The 19,091-nt window shown below is 51.8% G+C and overlaps 1 protein-coding gene across 2 annotated transcripts; it reads right to left on the bottom strand.

Annotated features, from left to right (window-relative positions):
• Positions 1 to 265: 265 nt before the first annotated feature.
• On the bottom strand, positions 266 to 16,572 carry AMZ1 (archaelysin family metallopeptidase 1; the record flags this gene model as incomplete). 2 transcript variants are annotated; one of them, XM_082670582.1, is made up of 6 exons in its annotated part: positions 16,246 to 16,572; positions 14,976 to 15,143; positions 6,555 to 6,683; positions 6,097 to 6,242; positions 5,488 to 5,664; positions 266 to 808 (listed from the first exon to the last, which is right to left on the bottom strand). In XM_082670582.1, exons 1-6 carry the CDS (start codon positions 16,547 to 16,549, stop codon positions 266 to 268), a joined length of 1,467 nt encoding a protein of 488 aa, XP_082526708.1. In that variant the 5' UTR covers positions 16,550 to 16,572. The 2 variants fall into 2 exon arrangements, with proteins under 2 accessions (XP_082526708.1, XP_082526709.1); XM_082670583.1 differs by having other exon boundaries at positions 5,488 to 5,595.
• Positions 16,573 to 19,091: the final 2,519 nt, after the last annotated feature.

Here is a 19,091-nt window from a genome sequence, read left to right as displayed (position 1 = left end):
CCGAGCCCCAGGCCGCAGGAGAGACAGGCACCTGCCCGGCACCTGCTCTGTGAGGTCGGGTGCGGCCCGAGGACGGCCCTCGGGGTACCTGGGACCCCGCCCCCCCCACCCGGCCGCGTCGTGAGGCTGCGGTTAGGGCTGGGGGTGCGGGGTCCACGTGCAGACGGATCGCCTTCCGCTTCCGGAGACACCGTCCCTTCCGCCCACAGCCGGGCCCGCAGCGCCCTGGGGACAGGCAGGCGCTGGACAAGACGCACCAGCCGTGCTAATTGTCCTCCGCCTTCCAGCGCCGCGGGGACGCCTCGGCCCTGGACGGTTTGCGAGCGCTCAGCTTCCGCCTGAGGGAGGAGAACTTGTCGCCCAGGACTCGGCGCAGCCCCGCGCCGTCTCGGCCGCAGGGCGGGTCCTGCCGGGGGGCCGGGAGCCGCCCTGTGAACAGGTCCCAGCGGGCCAGGGCGTCCACGGCGCCGTCCACCCGCGCCAGCTCCTCCTCAGTCACGTCCCTCTCCAGGGCCTGGATGCAGGCCGCCAGCCAGCGCCCGTGCTCCGCCAGGGCCTCCCCCGGGCTCTCCGCGGCCGCCAGGGAGCCCAGCCCGTCCTCAGGCTCCAGCTCCGGGCCCGCGGGGAAGGCGTGGCTCCAGGCGTCCGGGGACAGGGGCTCCGACAGGCCGCTGCCAGGCTCCGAGTCGCTCTCGCCGCACAGGCCCGAGTCCGCGCTGCAGGGCAGGGTGTCCTCCGACACGGACGGCTCCCCGGCCGCCGGCCCAGGCCGCGTCCCCGCCGCCGCTAGCGTCCAGGTGTACAGTCTCTACGAGGGAGAGACGCGGGCTGAGTCGGCCTGTCCGGCCCCTTCCCTCGCCAGGGAGCCGCCCGGAGACCCAGCCCCTCTCCCGAGGGGACCCCACTGTGCCCACGACCCAGGGCGAGTGGCGGTCTGGTGCCACAAGGGCCCTCGGAATGGAGCCTCTAGAGACAGCGAGCTTGCAGGGGCTTTGCGAGCCTGACCGTTATTCGGGGATAAACTGAGCTGACTTGTTAACACTCTGTTCAAAGCAAAGGGAATCATGGTTTTCCTATATCCCACTAGCACCTCTGCGCGTGGTGCATGTGGGCATCAGAGACGCCCGCCGTCAGCTACTGCCCACCTCCTCCCCACTCTCCTTCCGTGATGGCTGAGAACCGGCCGTGGTGGAGTCGTCACACGATGGAAACTGGCAGATACGCCCAGTCGAGGATTCTTCCTTAGAGGGCGCTTACCAGCACACCGCTGACTGATGGGAACAGATCCAGAGCAGGCCCAGGGCGCCCCCCTCGAGGTTAGGAGTCGCGGGAAGGCACGCGTCAGGGGAGGGGGACGAAGGGCCTGAAAGTTCGGATCCGATAGGCGAGCAAGACCCCAAGAAAGGAAGTGGTGAGAAACCCCAGACCTTGTGCAGGCCGCGGCTGCCCCGCTTCACCTTACACGCACACGAGGATAATGGGCAGCTTACAGCCAAGCCCCCAGCCCTGCGCTCGGTGGGGCGGGCGCTCTGGTGACGGTGACGCCCTGGCCCGGCGCATCCTGCTGAGCGCCATCGGCCAGTCGGCAGCAGAGGCACCTCCCTACGGGGGCACTGCCTCTGGGTCCCCTCTGCAGCGAGGCAGGCCGCCTCCTCAGCGCCCCTCGACGCGCTATTTACCCCAGAGACATTCAGGGGAGACCCAGGCCGGGAGGCAGCTCAGACCTGGACATGCCCAGCCCCGTGTTCAGGGGTGCCCAGCCCCGTGTTCAGGGGTCCCCAGCCTGGGGTCCCCGACCAGTAGCAGCCTGGGAGCCCGTTAGAAACGCAGAGCCAAGCCCTCCACAAGCGCCGGATCATAAACTCCTGCCTGTCCAAGAGCCTCTCCCCCGAGTCCAGCCCCCGGCCCCAGTGGGCTCCAGCAGCTGACCATCTCCTGGAGGAGGACGGGCTTCCCAGAACCTCACACACAACGGGATTCACTTAAAGCGTCTGGCTTAAAACTTTGGGTCTTAAAGTCGAGCCCAAGCTGTTTTGTTGGTGGGCCTATGCCTTCATTTGAACAAAAAACTTTTTTAACTTGGTATTTTCATCCAAAGGTGGATTTAAAGAAGAAATTACCACTCTTCCAAAAGACTGAAGAGGAGGGAACACTCCCAAAGACATTCTATGAAGCCACTATCACCCTGATACCAGAAACAGAGTTACCACCAAAAAAGAAAATTACACGCCAATATCTTTGATGACTATAGATGCAAAAATTCTCAACAAAATATTAGCAAACCAAATCCAACAGATTTTTAAAAGTTCATACACCACGACCAAATGGTATTTATCCCAAGTTCACAAGGATAGTTCAATATATGCAAATCAATCAATGTCATACACCACTTTAACAAAAGAAGACAAAAACCACATGATCATCTCAACAAATGCAGAAAAGCATTTGATGAAGTTCAACATTATGATAAAAACTCTTACCAAAGTGGGTAGAGAGGGAACATATCTCCGCATAATAAAAGCCACTTATGACAAACCCACAGCCAACATAATTCTCAATGGTGAAAAGCTGAAAGCCTTCCCACTAAAATCTGGAACAAGACAAGGATGCCCACTCACACCACTTCTATTCAATATAGTATTGGAAGTCCTAGCCACGGCAATCAGACAAGGAAAGAAATAAAAGGTACCCGAATTGGAAGGGAAGAGGCAAAACTGTCACTCTCTGTAGATGACATGATACTATAAATAGAAAACCCTAAAGACTCCACACAAACGCTACTAGAAGTGGTTGCATTTCTTTACACTAGCAATGAAATATCAGAAAGGGAATGTAAAAAAGAAAATACCTTTTAAAATTGCATCAAAAAATTGAAATACCAAGGAGGTGAAAGTCTTATATGCTGAGATCTATAAAACATTAATAAAGGAAACTAAAGATGATTCAAAGAAATGGAAAGATATCCCATGCATTTGGATTGGAAGAATTAATATTGTTAAAATGGCCACACCACCCAAAGCAACCTACAGATTTAATGTGAGCCCTGTCAAATTACCCAAGACATTTTTCACAGAACTAGAACAAATAATCCAAAATTTTATATGGAACCATAAAAGACCCAGAATTGCCACAGCAATCCTGAGGGGGGGTGGGGGGAAGCAGAAGGCATAACCCTCCCAGACTTCAGACAACACTACAAAGCTACGGTAATCAAAACAGTGTGGTATTGGCACAAAAACAGACATATGGATCAGTGGAACAGAATAGAGAGCCAAGAAATAAACCCACACACCTAAGGTGAATTAATCTTCAACAAAGGATACAAGAATATAAAATGGGAAGAAGACAGCCTCTTCAGCAGGTGGTGCTGGGAAAGTTGGACAGCTGCATGTAAATCAATGAAATTAGAACACACCCTCACACCATGCATAAAAAGAAACTCAAAAGGGCTTAAAGAGTTAAACATAATACATGACACCATGAAACTAGAAGAGAGCATAGCCAAAACATTCTCTGACATAAATCATACAAATGTTTTCTTAGGTCAGTCTCCCAAGGCAATAGAAATAAAAACAAAAATAAATAAATGGGACCTAATCAAACTTACAAGCTTTTGCACAGCAAAGGAAACCATAAATCAAACGAAAAGACAACCTATGAAATGGGAGAAAGTTTTTGCAAATGAGGCGACCGGCAAGGGCTTAATCTCCAAAATATACAAACAGGGCTTCCCTGGTGGCGCAGTGGTTGGGAGTCCGCCTGTCGATGCAGGGGACGGGGGTTCGTGCCCCGGTCTGGGAGGATCCCGCATGCTGTGGAGCGGCTGGGCCCGTGAGCCATGGCCGCTGGGCCTGCACGTCCGGAGCCTGTGCTCCGTGGTGGGAGAGGCCGCGGCGGTGAGAGGCCTGCATACCGCAAAATATACAAACAGCTCATACAACTCAATACAAAAAAAACAAACCACCCAATCAAAAACTGGGCAGAAGACCTAAATAGACATTTCTCCTAAGAAGACATACAGATGGCCAATAGGCACATAAAAAGATGCTCAACATCACTTATTATTAGAGAAATGCAAATCAAAACTACAAGGAGGTTTCACCATACACCGGTCAGAATGGCCATCATTAAAAAGTCTACAAATAACAAATGCTGGAGAGGGTGTGGAGAAAAAGGAACCCTCCTACACTGTTGATGGGAAGGTAAACTGGTGTAGCTACTATGGAAAACAGTATGGAACTTCCTCAGAAAACTAAAAATAGAATTACCATATGATCCAGCAATTCCACTGCTGGGCATATATCCAGACAAAACTCTAATCCAAAAAGATACATGCACCCCTACGTTCACAGCAGCACTATTTACAAAAGCCAAGACATAGAAACGACCTAAATGTCCACTGCCAGATGAATGGATAAAGAAGATGTGGTACATATATACAATAGAATACTACTCAGCCATAAAGAAGAACGAAATAACGCCAATTGTAGCAACATGGATGCAACTAGAGATTACCATACTAAGTGAAGTAAGTCGAGAAAGACAAATTCCGTATGATATCACTTATATGTGGAATCTAAAAAATGACACAAATGACCATATCTACAAAACGGAAACAGACTCCCAGACGTAGAGAACGGACTTGTGGTTGCCAAGGGGGAGGGGGGTGCGAGAGGGATGGATGGGGAGTTTGGAACTAGTACATATAGAATGGATAAACAACAAGGTCCTACTGTATAGCACAGAGAACTATATCCAATATCCTGGGATAAACCGTAATGGAAAAGAATATACAAAAGAATGTATGTATGTATATATAGATAGATAGATAGATGTATAACTGAGTCACTTTGCTGTACAGCAGAAATCAACACATTGTAAATCAACTATACTTCAATTAAAAAATAATAAAAGATTTTTAAAAAGAGAAAATAACCACTACCTGCCTTTGAACTGTGAACTCAGAGTAAAGTTTCTGAGTTTGCAAACGAACTTCTCCGTTGGATAAGGTTTCTCCCTGCAGTGGAGCAGATGGACCCGGTTCCCTAGGGTCCCTCTTGGGCCCTGCTCCCCGGCAGTGCCTCGTGCGGACAGCAGAGGGCAGCATCGCCGCGCTGGCTCAGCCCCCGCGCAGGGCGGGGCCGGATTAAGAGCAGCGCCTGCCTTTCCACAGTGATTCTTGGTTAGTCTGGCTCCGCCTCCTCCTCCTCCTCCGGAGGGGCTGTGAGCCAATTAGGGAGAAAGTGATGCTGGGGAAGGCCCCTTGGTGATGCCAGAACCGGCCCGAGTACAGGAAGCTCTAGGACAGGGTCTAGTACACGGTCAGTGCCCGGTAAAGACGGGCTCTGATTAGGGTTGCCTGGGAAATAAAAGCCGTGCGCCCCTGTGGTGACAGCCACCGGCACTGGGCCAGACGCCTGGCGGGGGACTCAGCCAGACCCACGAGACCCGCAGACCTGTTCACCCCTCCCCCTGCCCGCGACTCACCTTGTACCTGTCCACGAGCTTGAAGCCCAGGATGTGCTGCAGCTTCCGAAGGCAGATGGGGCAGAGGTCCGGGGGCCGCCGCAGGGCCTCGTCCAGGCTGAGGGTGCCCTGCATGAGGCAGCGGAGCCAGCGGCAGTTCCCCAGGCCCAGGAGGTGGCAGAGCTCGTGGCACGTGACCTGAGGGAGAAGGTCCCCACCGCCTTGCATCCTGGAGCCCGCCACCCGCCGATCCCCGGGACCCCTGGGTGCGGGGAGAAAGGCAAGCTGGTGTGGTCAGCTCTGGGGGCCTCAGAGCATGGAGGTTGGGTGTCAGACAGACGAGGGCTCAAATCCCAACCCTGCCCCTTGAGAGCTGTGTGACCTTGGACAAAGCACTTGGCGTTTCTGAGCCTAAGTGGCCATAGTCCCTGAAGTGAAGGATGGTCCTCAGCACCGTGCGGACGGGACAGCGTAACTGGCTGGACCCAGGGCTCGATGGCTGTCCACTCACGCCCTTCCGTCTGATTCCACACCCTAGCATCTTCCTGGAGCTCGCCAGAACCCCCAGCAGCCCCTCCTCTTCCTGTCCCCCGTCTCCTCCCGCCACCTGGGCAGCACCCCAACACCCACCTTGCAGCACTGGACCATCCCCAGGGCGCTGAAGCACACGGTCCGGCCTCTGTCCTGCAGGGGTGCCTCGGGGACCAGGTCAGGGGTGCTGGGCCCCCGCTGCAGGGATTCCCCCGAGAACCGCGCAAAGCTGCAGACGCCCACTTCTGGGGAGAGGCAGAGAAGCGGAGGCGCCAGGAGTGGCCTCAGCTCAGGGGGCCCACGGGCAAAGCCACCCTCCTCAGGATGCACAGGTCCTAAAGGCCCCGCCCTGCCAGCGTGTTTGCCAGGCAGACAGCCCCTGGCCCAGGAGGGGCGAGAACTGGGGCTGCAGGTTCAAGAGAGCATTTCCATGTATGACCATTCCTCCCCCAGGAGGGGTTCTGGGAGAAGCAGCGAGGGGATGACGTCCCCACGTGTTCCAGGCCCTGTACCCAACCCTCAGGGCCGAGGCAGGAGGCCCCCAGGTGCCGGCTCACCGTGCCCCGGAAGGAACGTGCCGAAGGTGAAGGTCCAGGCCTCGCGGGGGTACAGGTCGGACAGCGTGAGGCCCAGCACGCATAACGCGTCGCCCGGTTTGCTGCTCTTCAGGAAGGACAGGATGCCGTCTGCGGGGACAGGGCCAGAGCGGGCAGTGAGGAGGCGGCTGGCGCCCCTCTCCGGGCCCATCCCCCGCTTCGTCTGCCTGGGACCAACTCGTCCCGCAGTCGGACGCAAGCTAGTGACATTCCAGGAAAAACTCAGCAGCCAAGCTGCACCGTGTGAAGCGGGGGCTCCGGGCCTGGGCCTCGGGGGGAAGAAAGAACTCAGGTTTGGAAAGGGTAGTCCAAGTGGGGACACCAAAAAGGCCGCCGGGCCAATGAGACCGGCGTTCGTGGGAAGAGCCGTCGCAGCCTCGGGCAGCTGACTGATGGCCCCAAAGACGTGGCATCGCATCCCCGGGACCTGTGCGTGTGCTCCTCACCTGGCGGAAGCGAGCAGATGGGATTAAATTAAAGGTCTCCCAGTGGGAAGGTGATTCTGGATTACCCAGCTGGACCCGATGGAATCACCAGGGTCCTCCCGAGAGCAGGCAGGAGGGTCAGAGAGAGCTGAAGGGGCCACAGTGCCGGCTCTGGAGGAGGAGGGGCTGCAAGGTCACATTTCACCTGAAATGTGACCTTACTTGGGGACAGGGTTTGCAGATGTAATCAAGTTAAGGTGAGGTCAGTAGGGTGGGCCTAATCCAATTCGCCTGGGGTCCTTCTAAGAGGAGAAGCCACACAAGCTACGTGATGATGGAGGCCGAGGCTGGACCAAGGACCGCCGGCCGCCACCAGGGGTGGAGGAGGTGAGGAAGGGTCCCCCGGAGCGTTCACGGGAGACAGGGCCGGCCAACACCTTGGTCTCGGGATTCTGGTCTCCGGACCGCGAGATAACACACTTCTGTGTTTTAAGCCTCCCAGTTTGTGGTGCTTCCTTACAGCGGCCGCAGGAAACGAACACAGCCATCTGAACCACGTATCTGACCACGGGAATCCAGCCTCTCATAGCCTCTGCACGCCACCTGCTGGGTGAGCCCTCCCGGGCCCCCTTCCTTCCCAGTGGCCCACGAAGCGGGGGAAAGAGCAGTCCTTTCAGCAGTCAGCAGAGATGGACACCCGGACCCCAGCACCACAGCCCCTGGGGCAGCTGGACAGATGCTGGGTTTCCCCCGAGTCGCGCGGAAGCAACGGCAGGCGTGGTGGCGCCGCACGGGGCAGGAGCGGCGGGGCCCAGGCCGGCCATTGCTCCTCGGGCCCCGCTTAGACCCTCGGGGGGGCGGGGGAGGGCTGTGCCCAGCGAGGGACCGAGGCTGCAGTCTGGGACAGAGAAAGGGGCACGCCACCGTTGGGACGGCACCCACCTGGCCAGTAGTCCCTGTCAGCCCCAGAAACTCAACGCCGGCTGTAACAGCGCACTACCTGCCGCTACAAGATAACCAGACAAACCGAGTGAAACACAAAGAACAGCTTCTTAGGGCATCGAAGATGGGGGACGGGTGGCTACAGGAGGGCACGGAGGAGGGCTTGGGGGGCGAGGCAAGCTGTTCTACACACTCTTATGGTGACGGCTACGTGATGTGTGTGTGGGGGTCAGGACTCAGAACGGTTACACCCAGAAGGAATAACTTCTCTATATGTAAATTATGCCTCAATAAACAGGACTTTTAAAACACCAGAGACCTACTGAGAAACTAGAAACAGGGAGAAGATTAGAATCCCAAGAGATGAAGCTGAGCTGTTTCTGAGACGGTGGATGGGAAGGTGACCCTGATGACACAGCCCCTGCTCCGCCTGCTACCCCAAAGGGCCGCACCCAGGGAGAGGAAGTCTGTACTCCTGGGGTCATCAGGGTGGCCCAGACCGTCAGCTCCCTTAGGTGGCTGGCCAAGGAGAAATAAAATCCTCTCGCAGAAAAACTACATCATCCCAGGCCACAAATTCTTCTAAAAGTTAAACTAATTTTTCACATAGGACGTCCAGCTAACAATCAAAAATAAGACACACAATGAGGCAAAATAACCAAGACAGAATTAGCGGAAAGAGCAACACGGGTGCTCGAAATGCTGGACTCACAGACACAGATTATAAAGCAGCTATGCTCATAGATATAAATGCTAAATGTAATTTTAGCCGGGAATTGGGAATGATGAAAAAAGTGACACTGGGACTTCCCTGGCAGTCCAGTGGTTAAGACTCTGAGCCCCCAATGCAGGGGGCCCAGGTTCCATCCCTGGCCAGGGAACTAGATCCCACATGCATGCCGCAACTAAGAGTTCACATGCCATAACTAAGGAGCCCGCGTGCTGCAACTAAGGAGCCCTCGAGCCACGATTAAGGAGCCTGCCTGCTGCAACTAAGACCTGGCACAACCAAATAAATAAATAAATAAATTTAAAAAATTTTTTTAAAAAGTGACACTGCTGCATCAAAAAGAATAAAATACCTAGAAATAAACCTACCTAAGGAGGCAGAAAACCTGTACTCGGAAAACTGTAAGACACTGATGAAAGATCCTGGGACAAGATGACAGAGTAGAAGGACCTTGAGCTCACCTCTCACGAGCACACCAAGAAATCACAACTAACTGCTGAACGACCATCAGTAAAAAAGATTGGAACCTTCCAAAAAAGATATTCCACATCCAAAGACATAAAGAAGAAACCCAAAGAGACAGTAGAAGGAGCACATTCACAATATAATCAAATCCCATACCCCACAGGTGGGTGACCCGCAGACTGGAGAACAATTATATCACAGAAGTTCTCCCACAGGAGTGAGAGTTCTGAGCCCCACACCAGTCTCCCCAGCCTAGGGGTCCGGCATTGGGAGGAGGAGCCCCAGAGCATCTGGCTTTGAAGGCCAGTGGGGCTTGAGTGCAGGAGCTCCACAGGACTGGGGAAACAGAGATTCCTTCCTCTCTTGGAGGATGCACACAAGGTCTTGTGTGTACCAGGACCCAGGGCGAAAGCAGTGACTTCATAGGAACCTGGGCTAGGCCAACCTGCTGGTCTTGGTGGGTTTCCAGGGGAGGCCGGGGGCAGCTATGGCTCACTGTGGGTCCAAGGACACTGGTGGTGGAGATACTGGGGGATATTCATCAGTGTGAGCCCTCCTGGAGGCTGCCATGTTAGCACCAAGACCTGGCCCCACCCATCGACATGCTCCAGAGTGGGGGCGCCTCAGGTAAAACAACCAACAGGGCGAGAACACAACCCACCCATCAGCAAACCGGCTTCCAAAGACTCGCTGAGTCCACGGCCACCTCTAGACACACCCCTTGACACGGCCCTGCTCACCAGAGGACCAGGACCCAGCTCCATCCACCAGTGGGCAGGCACCAGCCACTCCCACCAGAAGCCTGCACACAATTGATAAACCTTTAGCCAGACTCATCAAGAAAAAAAGGGAGAGTGCCCAGATCAATAAAATTAGAAATGAAAAGGAAGTTACAACCAACACCACAGAAATACAAAGAACCATACACAAAAATCTGTTACATTCCTATACAGTAACAATGAAAGCTCAGAAGGAGAAATTAAGGAAACAATCCCATTTTCCATAGCATCAAAAAGAATAAAATACCTAGGAATAAACCTACCTAAGGAGGCGAAAGACCTATCCTCTGAAAACTATAAGATGCTGATGAAAGAAATCAAAGATGACACAGACAGAAAAACATACCATGTTCTTGGATCAGAAAAATCGATATGGTCAAAATGACCATACTACCCAAAGCAGCCTACAGATTCAATGCAATCCCTATCAAATTACCAAAGACATTTTTCACAGAACTAGAAAAGAATTTTTTAATTTTTATGGAATCACGAAAGACCCCCGAACAGCCAAAGCAATCTTACGAAAGAAAAACAGAGCTGGAGGAATCAGGCTCCCTGACTTCAGACTATACTACAAAGCTACAGTAATCAAAACAGCATGGTTCTAACAAAAAAACAGAAATGTAAGAAAAGATACTATAGAATTCCTAGAGGAAAGCATAAATCATAGCAATATTTTTTTGGATCTGTCTCCTAAGGCAAAGAAAACAAAAGCAAAACTAAACAAACAGGGCCTAATTAAACTTAAAAGTTTTGCAGAGCAAAGAAAACCATAAACAAAACGAAAAGACAGCCTACAGAATGGGAGAAAATATTTGCAAATTATGCAACTGACAAGACATTAATCTCCAAATAGTTCACACAAATAGTTCATAGAGCTCAATATAAAAAAAAAGAACCCAATCGAAAAATGGGCAGAAGATCTAAATAGACATTTCTCCAAAGAAAACATACAGATGGCCAAAAGGCACATGAAAAGATGCTCAACATCACTAATTATTAGAGAAATGCAAATCAAAACTACAATGAAGTATCACCTCACCAGTCAGAATGGCCATCATCAGAAAGTCTACAAATAATAAATGCTGGAGAGGGTGTGAAGAAAAAGGAACCCTCCTACACTCTTGGTGGGAATGTAAATTGGTGCATCTCCTATGGAAAACAACATGGAAAAAACTAAAAAACTAAAAATAGAGCTATCATATGATCCTACATTCCCACTCCTGGGCATGTATCCAGAGAAAACCGTAATTTGAAAGGATACATGCACTTCACTGTTCACTGCAGCACTATTTACAATAGCCAAGACATGGAAGCAACATAAATGTCCATCAACAGATGAATGGATAAAGAAAGGAGATGTGGTATATTCATACATGGAATATTATTCAGCCATAAGAAAGAATGAAATAATACCATTTCAGCAACATGGATGGACCTACAGATTATCATACTAAGTGAAGTAAATCAGAGAAAGACAAATATCATATGATATTGCTTATATGTGGAATCTTAAAAAAAATGATACAAATGAACTTATATACAAAACAGAAACATAGAAAACAAACTTATGGTTACCAAAGGGGAAGGGTGGGAGGGATAAATTAGGAGTTTGAGATTAACATATACACACTACTATATATAAAGTAAGTAACCAAAAAGGACCTGCTGTATAGCCCAGGGAACTATACTCAATATTTTGTAATAACTTATAAGGAAAAAGAATCTGAAAAAAATAGATATATATGTATGTATAAATGAATCACTTTGTTATATACCTGAAACTAACACAACATTGTAAATCAACTATACTTCAATTAAAAAAAAAAAAACCAGTGAGAGAATAATGAAGCCAAAAATAAAAATAAATAAATAAATGTTAAACTACCCTCACGTTCCTGGAATAAATACAAGTGAATTATAATGTATTTTACATATTTCTAGATTTGATTTGCTAATATTTTACATTAGAGTTCTTATTATATGAGAAATTGGTTTCCAATTTTCCTTACTAATAATGTCTGTAAAATTTTGGTATCAATATCTTGCTGTTCGTATTGAAAAGAATGCAAAGTGTTTCTACTTTGTCTCTCTTTCGGAAGAACAAAAAAGGCACTGACGAAAGAAATTGAAGATGACACAAACAGATGGAAAGATATAACCATGTTCTTGGATTGGAAAAATCAATATTGTTAAAATGACCATACTACCCAAAGCAATCTACAGATTCAAAGCAATCCCTATCAAATTACCAATGGCATTTTTTTCACAGTACTGGAACAAATAATTTTAGAATTTGTATGGAAACAAAAAAGACCCCAAACAGCCAAAGCTATCTTGAGAAAGAAAAACAGAGCTGGAGGTATCACACTCCCTGAATTCAGGCTATATTACAAAGCTACAGTAATCAAAACAGTATGGGGGACTTCCCTGGTGGTGCAGTGGTTAAGAATCCACCTGCCAGTGCAGGGGACAAGTTCGAGCCCTGGTCTGGGAAGATCCCACATGCCGCAGAGCAACTAAGCCCATGCACCACAACTACTGAGACTGCACTCTAGAGCCTGCGAGCCACAACTACTGAGCCTGTGTGCCACAACTGCTGAAGCCCATATGCCTAAAGCCTGTGCTCAACAACAAGAGAAGCCACCACAGTGAAAAGCACACGCACCGCAGCAAAGAGTGGCCCCCACGTGCTGCAAATAGAGAAAGCCCATACGCAGCAACAAGGACCCAACGCAGCCAAAAATAAATAAATAAAAACAGTATGGTACTGGCACAAAAACAGAAATACAGATCAATGATAGAAAAGATAGAAAGCCCAGAAATAAACCCATGTACTTATGGTCAATTAATCTATGACAAAGGAGGCAAGAATATACAATGGAGAAAAGACAGTCTCTTCAATAAGTGGTGCTGGGAAAGCTGGATGGCTACATGTAAAGAATGAAATTAGAACATTCTCTAACACCATATACAAAAATAAACTCGAAATGGATTAAAGACCTAAATGTAAGACTGGATGCTGTAAAACTCCTAGAGGAAAACACAGGCAGAACACTCTTTGACAGAAATAGTAGCAATATTTTTTGGATCTGCCTCCTAAAACAAAAATAAACAAAAATAAACAAACAGGGACTAATTAAACTTAAAAGCTTTTGCTCAGCAAAGGAAACCATTGACAAAATGAAAAGACAACCTACACAATGGGAGAAAATATTTGCAAATGATATGACCAATAGGGGTTAATATCCAAAATATATAAACAAGTCATACAATTCAACATCAAAAAAACAAACAATCTGATTAAAAAATAGGCAGAAGAACTGAATAGACATTTTTCCAAAGAGGAAATGGAGATGACCAACAGGCACATGAAAAGATGCTCAACATCACTAATCATCAGGGAAATGCAAATCAAAACCACAACGAGGTATCACCTCACACCTCTCAGAATGGCCATCATTAAAAAGAACACAAATAACAAGTGTTGTCTAGGATGTGGAGAAAGGGGAACCCTCGTACACTGTTGGTGAGAACGTAAACTGGTGCAGCCACTGTGGAAGAAAACAGTATGGAGGTTTCTCAAAAAACTAAAAATAGAGCTACCATGTGATCTAGCGATCCCACTCCTGGGTATACATCCAAAAACACCCAAAACATGAGGCCCAGTGTTTATAGCAGCATTATTTACATTTTCCAAGATATGGAAGCAACCTAAATGTCCATCGACAGATGAAGGGATAAAGAAGATGTGGTGTATATACATACATACACACACACACACACACACACAATGGACTACTACTCAGCCATAAACAAAAATTAAATATTGCCATTTGCAGCAACATGGATGGACTTGGAGAGCATTTTGCTAAGTGAAATAAGTCAGAGAAAGACAAATACTATATGATATCACTTGTATGTGGAATCTAAAAAAATATAACAAAAAGAAACACACTCACTGATATAGAGAACAAACTGGTGGTTACCAGTGGGGAGAGGGAAGGGAGGAGGGCAATATAGGGGGAGAGGAGTAAGAAGTACAAACTATTAGGTGTAAAATAAGCTACAAGCATATACTGTACAACACAGCAAATATAGCCAATATTTTATAACTATAAATGGAGTATAACCTTTAAAAATTATGAATCACTATATTGTATGCCTATAACTTTAAAAATTATGAATCACTATATTGTATGCCTATAACTTATATAATATTGTACAGCAATTATACTTCCATAAAATTTTTAAAAAGTGACACTGCTAATTTGAAAATCCACTAAAAACTATAGAACTGAAAAATAGAACTGAAATTTGGAACTCTATCTATGGGTTTAATAGCATATTAGGTGCAGCTAGAGATAGAATTAGTTAACTGGAGGGTGAGAATAAAACTGGGATGAAATACAAGGAAAGGGGAAGAGAGTGAGGAGGATGAACATGCATCCCATTGGAGTCCTCAATGGGGGAAAGAATGAGGCAGAGGCAGTATTGGAAGAAAGATCATGGCTGAGAATTTCCCACAACTAATGGAAGACATCAGTCCACTCATCCCAGGTCCAACATCAGCCAGAGACAGAGCCCCAGCCCTTTCCTGGGGACCCCCCTACGCGTGAGTCTGGGTCTGCTGTACATCTGAGAGCCCCCAGTTCCGCTACGCCTCTCAACCCAGCCTCATCCTCCAGCTGCCAGTGACCCCCCGGGGAATGATGGGGTCAGAGAGCTTTGTAAAGACAAAAAGCTAGAGGGGCCTTAGAAGGCTGCGGCACCTGCTGTGTGCCCTTGAGTTTTCCTGCGGACAGAGGGCTGTGTGGTCCAGTCTCCAGACGCTTCTGAGCGGGGAAGGGAACCCTTGCCTCAGTCTTCCTTTTCTAAAGGCTGGGAAATAGATATTCCCTCCCCCAAGAAAAGCAGGGGGATTCCTTCCTTCTCCTAAGCTCCTCCCTCCCACATTTTGCCTCCAAAAAGGGCTTTTTGCCAAGCGGCGGACGCCTGCCCTTGCGCTGGCCTGACCTGTGCCCACACCACACGCACTCACCTGTGTGGAGCTGGAGCCTGTCAGAGTCCTGACTGGGACGTGATGAGCAGTGGATGGACGCAGCCGCCACCGATGGCAGGCACCTGACCTGCAGGCCCAGGAAGAAGGCCTCTGTGCAGCTCCGCAGGTGGTCCAGGAGCGCGCCACCCGCCGGCCCCTCACTCAGATCTGGGGACGGAGCGGTGCCGTCAGGCCCCCTGCCCGCTCCTCGGAGCCCCCACCTGCCTGTGCCCAGCACCCTGGACACGGACCAAGGCTGGAAGCCAGGAGACCTGCGGGAAAGTGGCTGCAGTGTCCCCAGGCCAGCGGCTTGCCCAGGAGGTGATTAGAAATGCAGGTGCCCAGGCCCACCCCAGATCTCTGGAACCAGAACCCGCATTTTAACAAGATGAGCTGTCAGCGGGGAGACAACATGGATGGTTTGGGAGTTTGGAAGCAGAATCTACAGACAGAGATGGCCGACTGGCCGGGGGCAGTGGAACAGGAGGGGTGCCTGCAGGCCTCTGGTCCTCAGGGGCAGGAGGGCGGGTAATGAGCCTGCGTGCGGCAAGGTCTGCCTTGGCGTGCAGAGCCAATGGCCCGCCCGCTCACCCCCAGCACCTGGCCAGCAAGGCCCGGAGAGCCTGGCCGAGGCATCTCGGCCCTTGGTCCACGCACAGCCCCACACCTGGTGTCCCCAGTCTGAGCGCTGGAGGACCAGGCGGGAGTCCCCGCGTCCCCGCCAGGCCCTGCCAGTGTCTCCAAGTACAGCTTCGGGGTTAAGAGCAGGACGCTGGGGTCAAATCCTGCCTCTGCCAATCACCAGCTCTGTGACTTCCCCTCCCAGCCTCAGTGTCCTAACCCATGAAGCGGGGTGACCCTGACCCCAGCACCCTGCACCACAGAGGAAGCAGCCAGTACAGTGCCTAGGACAGCGCTGGCTCCAACAGGGCAGGGCCAGGACGGCACAGGTGGGTGAGGTGGCACCCGCGGGTAGAACAGGGCAGTGAGCTGCCCGAGGGGTCCCAAGGCCCTGGGCTTTCTGAACAGTGTGGAGCTGGGGTGAGGGGAGAGCTGACCCAAATCCCAAGCACACCAGCACATCCCCCTTCACATCAGGTCCTGCCTGGGGTCCGGGCACAGACATCCCCACCTCATGCTAGACCTAGGCCCTCGCCACCTGCCCCGGGGTGTCCTGATGGCCCAGGATGCCACCCTCCAGCTCACCACCACTTGCTGCCCCACGGGCTGCGGGTGCCCATGCCCGCCGGTACCCACGGGCCGCAGGTACCTATGGGCTGCAGGTAAATGTGCTTCCGAGCCAGGCTCTGCTTCCGGGGCGCCAGGGCAGCGTGGAAGGTCTCGAAGTCCTCGGGCGCCTCCGGGCGGCTGAGGAGCCAGTCGAAAGCCGTGCGGATGAGCAGCGTGCGGAAGAACGTCCTCCGGGGGTTGTAGGCCTCGGCCAGGAAGAGCCGCTCGGCTGGGGAGAAGGTGGACGCGTAGAGCTGCCGCAGGGCCGGGTCGGTGGACAGCAGCGCATCCTTCAGGGCCCGGGGGCCGAAGCTGAACTCCTGGGCCGGCCGGCACTGCAGCATGACGGGCCTGGCCACGCCGGGGAGGCCCCACAGCCGCCCATGCACCGCCCAGAGCCTGGCCACCAGCTCATCCACGGCCTTCCCTCGGGCCGAGTGCGACGGCCACGTGGGCTCCCGGCACGTGGACCAGAGGCCGAGGGCCTGTGAGGCCCAGCTCCGCCTGGCGTCGGACCTCCTTGGCAGCAGCAAGCGGCTCGGACGCCCTCCGGCCCGTCGGCACCTGCGGGGAGACGCCCGGCTGAGCCTCCGGCCGTTCTCAGGCCCGGGGAAGGGGCTCTGTGGGGAGGAACGCACCCTCCAGGACACGGCACCTGCACCCAGCCAGGCCAGAAACGCCGTTTTCTCCTCTTCTCGGGGGCCGGGTCTTTAACCAGCACCGAGTGTGGGGAAGCATCCTCCCTCCCCCAAAGCAGGGATGCGGTTTCCATAGAACCCTGGTGAGGACAGCGCGACTCGCCCCTTCCCAGCCCTCAGGAGGGAGGGCGCGCTGGCAGTGAGACCCCCCACCCTTGTGCTGAGCACCCACAAAGCCAGAGGCCCCTCCACCGGGAAACCAGCCACCCCTGAGCCCCCTGTGGTCACCCCACCGCCTGGGCCACCTCAGCACCTGCAGCCACCGGCTTTCCCAGCAAGGGCCCCGTGGGCCTGCGGATGAAGCCGCGCTGCCCGAGTCCGCGTGGCCAGGCCAGCCAGGGGAAGGAAAGCAAGCCCCACAGTGCTGGCTGCAGAAGTTTCCTAGCACAGGCGAGGGGTAGGCACACGTGCCGACCACGGAAGCGTCACTAGGGAGACGTGGGGAAGCAACAAAGGGGGAGGCCAGGCAGGGAGGGGAGACACGGCGGGGCGGGGGGACAGATGGGCGGGGAGAACGGTGACAATGTCACTTCACAAAGTGGGGTTTTCCTCCCGACGCAGAAGCAGGGTCTGGCTGGCGCATCGCATCCCGGGTTCATCAGAAACAACGCGCCCTCCCGCCGCACACCCTGAAAAGCTACCGGGAGGGGATTGGCTGCTGTGGGCTTGACTGTGTCTCGGAGGGGGAGGCGACGGAAGGAACAAGCCAGAGAAGAGAAGATGCACAAAGTAACAGATCAGGACCAAGGAGAACAGCGCTCCGGCGGGTCCCTGATTTAGAGAGTCACGCAGACGCGCAAACCCGTCTCTGCAGAACACAAAGTCGCGAGGCCGGGAGCGGCCAAACTGGAGAAACAGCAACGGCCTTGTTTTTGTGGGAAGAATAAAGACACGAGGCTGTACTCCCTTTAACTAACCTCAGTTTAAAACGTTCATCCAGAAAATAAAGGCATATATGCATATATGTGTGTGTGCATATATGTACACGTAGACGTATACACGTATATTCATAAAGGGGGGAGACTGGGCGCGTGTATAATTTATAAATCTTCCTCCAGAAAATTATACACACGTGATTTTTTCCCAGGGATATTATGTACATACGCACATACATACACACATGGGTGTGTCTTTTCAGTTAATTGCTGGCTTAGATGAAGGGAAAGGAGCCAGGATTGAACACCTACTGAGATTCCTGCCAGCAGAGAGCTTTAAGCGTTTCTGGCTGCATATCTACTTCACCGATTTACAACCAATTGTGTGTGCAATCTTACATCCTCTTGACTTGGTATATTACGAGTGCTTTCCCAAATCCTTAAACAGTCTATTAAAAAATGCCATTTTTAATGGCTGGACAAAAACGCCACAGTGAACATCTTCGCGTATGGCTCTGTGTTTCCATTTCCTCAGGAGAGATTCCCAGAAGATACTGTGTGTGGATGTTTAAAGAATCTCGATTTGAAGGGATTTCCCTGGTGTCCAGTGGCTAAGACTCTGCACTGCCAATGCAGGGGGCGCAGGTTCGATCCCTGGTTGGGGAACTGAGATCCCACAGGCTACACAGCACAGCCAAAAGATTAAAAAAAAAAAAAAAAGCTCGGTTTGTATAGCCAAATTGTGATTTGTATAAATTGTGCTTTTGTGCAAAAGCGATTTGTATTTGCTTTCCAGAAAGGCCACACCAAGCGGCAACCCCACAGCGCCCCGGATTTCTAAGTAGTCAGCAGCCAATAAAAACCAAGAGCACTGAATACCCCGCTGATTCCAGGCGGGGCTCTAACACCCAGGGAGGCGGGACAGTTATTCTCATTTTCAAGAGGGTGAAACTGAGGCAGAGAGTAAGGTTAAAACTAGCTTAATCAGAGCCACGCAGCACATGAGAATCAGAGGTGGGCTTGGAACACACCGATTGTCAAGGAGCCCCGTGTCCATCCACCTTCTCAGGACCCCTGCCCAGACCCCCGTCCCTGCCGCCAGACACTAGGGCGAAACTGACAGGCTGCAGTGGGACGAACAACCTGCTCCCGGGCTGTCGGGAAGAACGCCAGCCTCTTGAGAAGCACATCACAGGCCGAGCACGGAAGGGCCGCGGCGGCGAGTTCTCCAGGAGCCCAGACCACGTGCCCGGAGGCCCCAGTGAGGACTGTGTGACCAGAAGGACATGGTCAACATTTCCAAGGGGGGCGGG

This window comes from Grampus griseus (genome assembly GCF_964374135.1).
Source record: "Grampus griseus genome assembly, chromosome: 14".
NCBI classification, from domain to species: Eukaryota; Metazoa; Chordata; class Mammalia; order Artiodactyla; family Delphinidae; genus Grampus; species Grampus griseus.
This window is presented reverse-complemented; position numbering and strand designations above follow the sequence as displayed.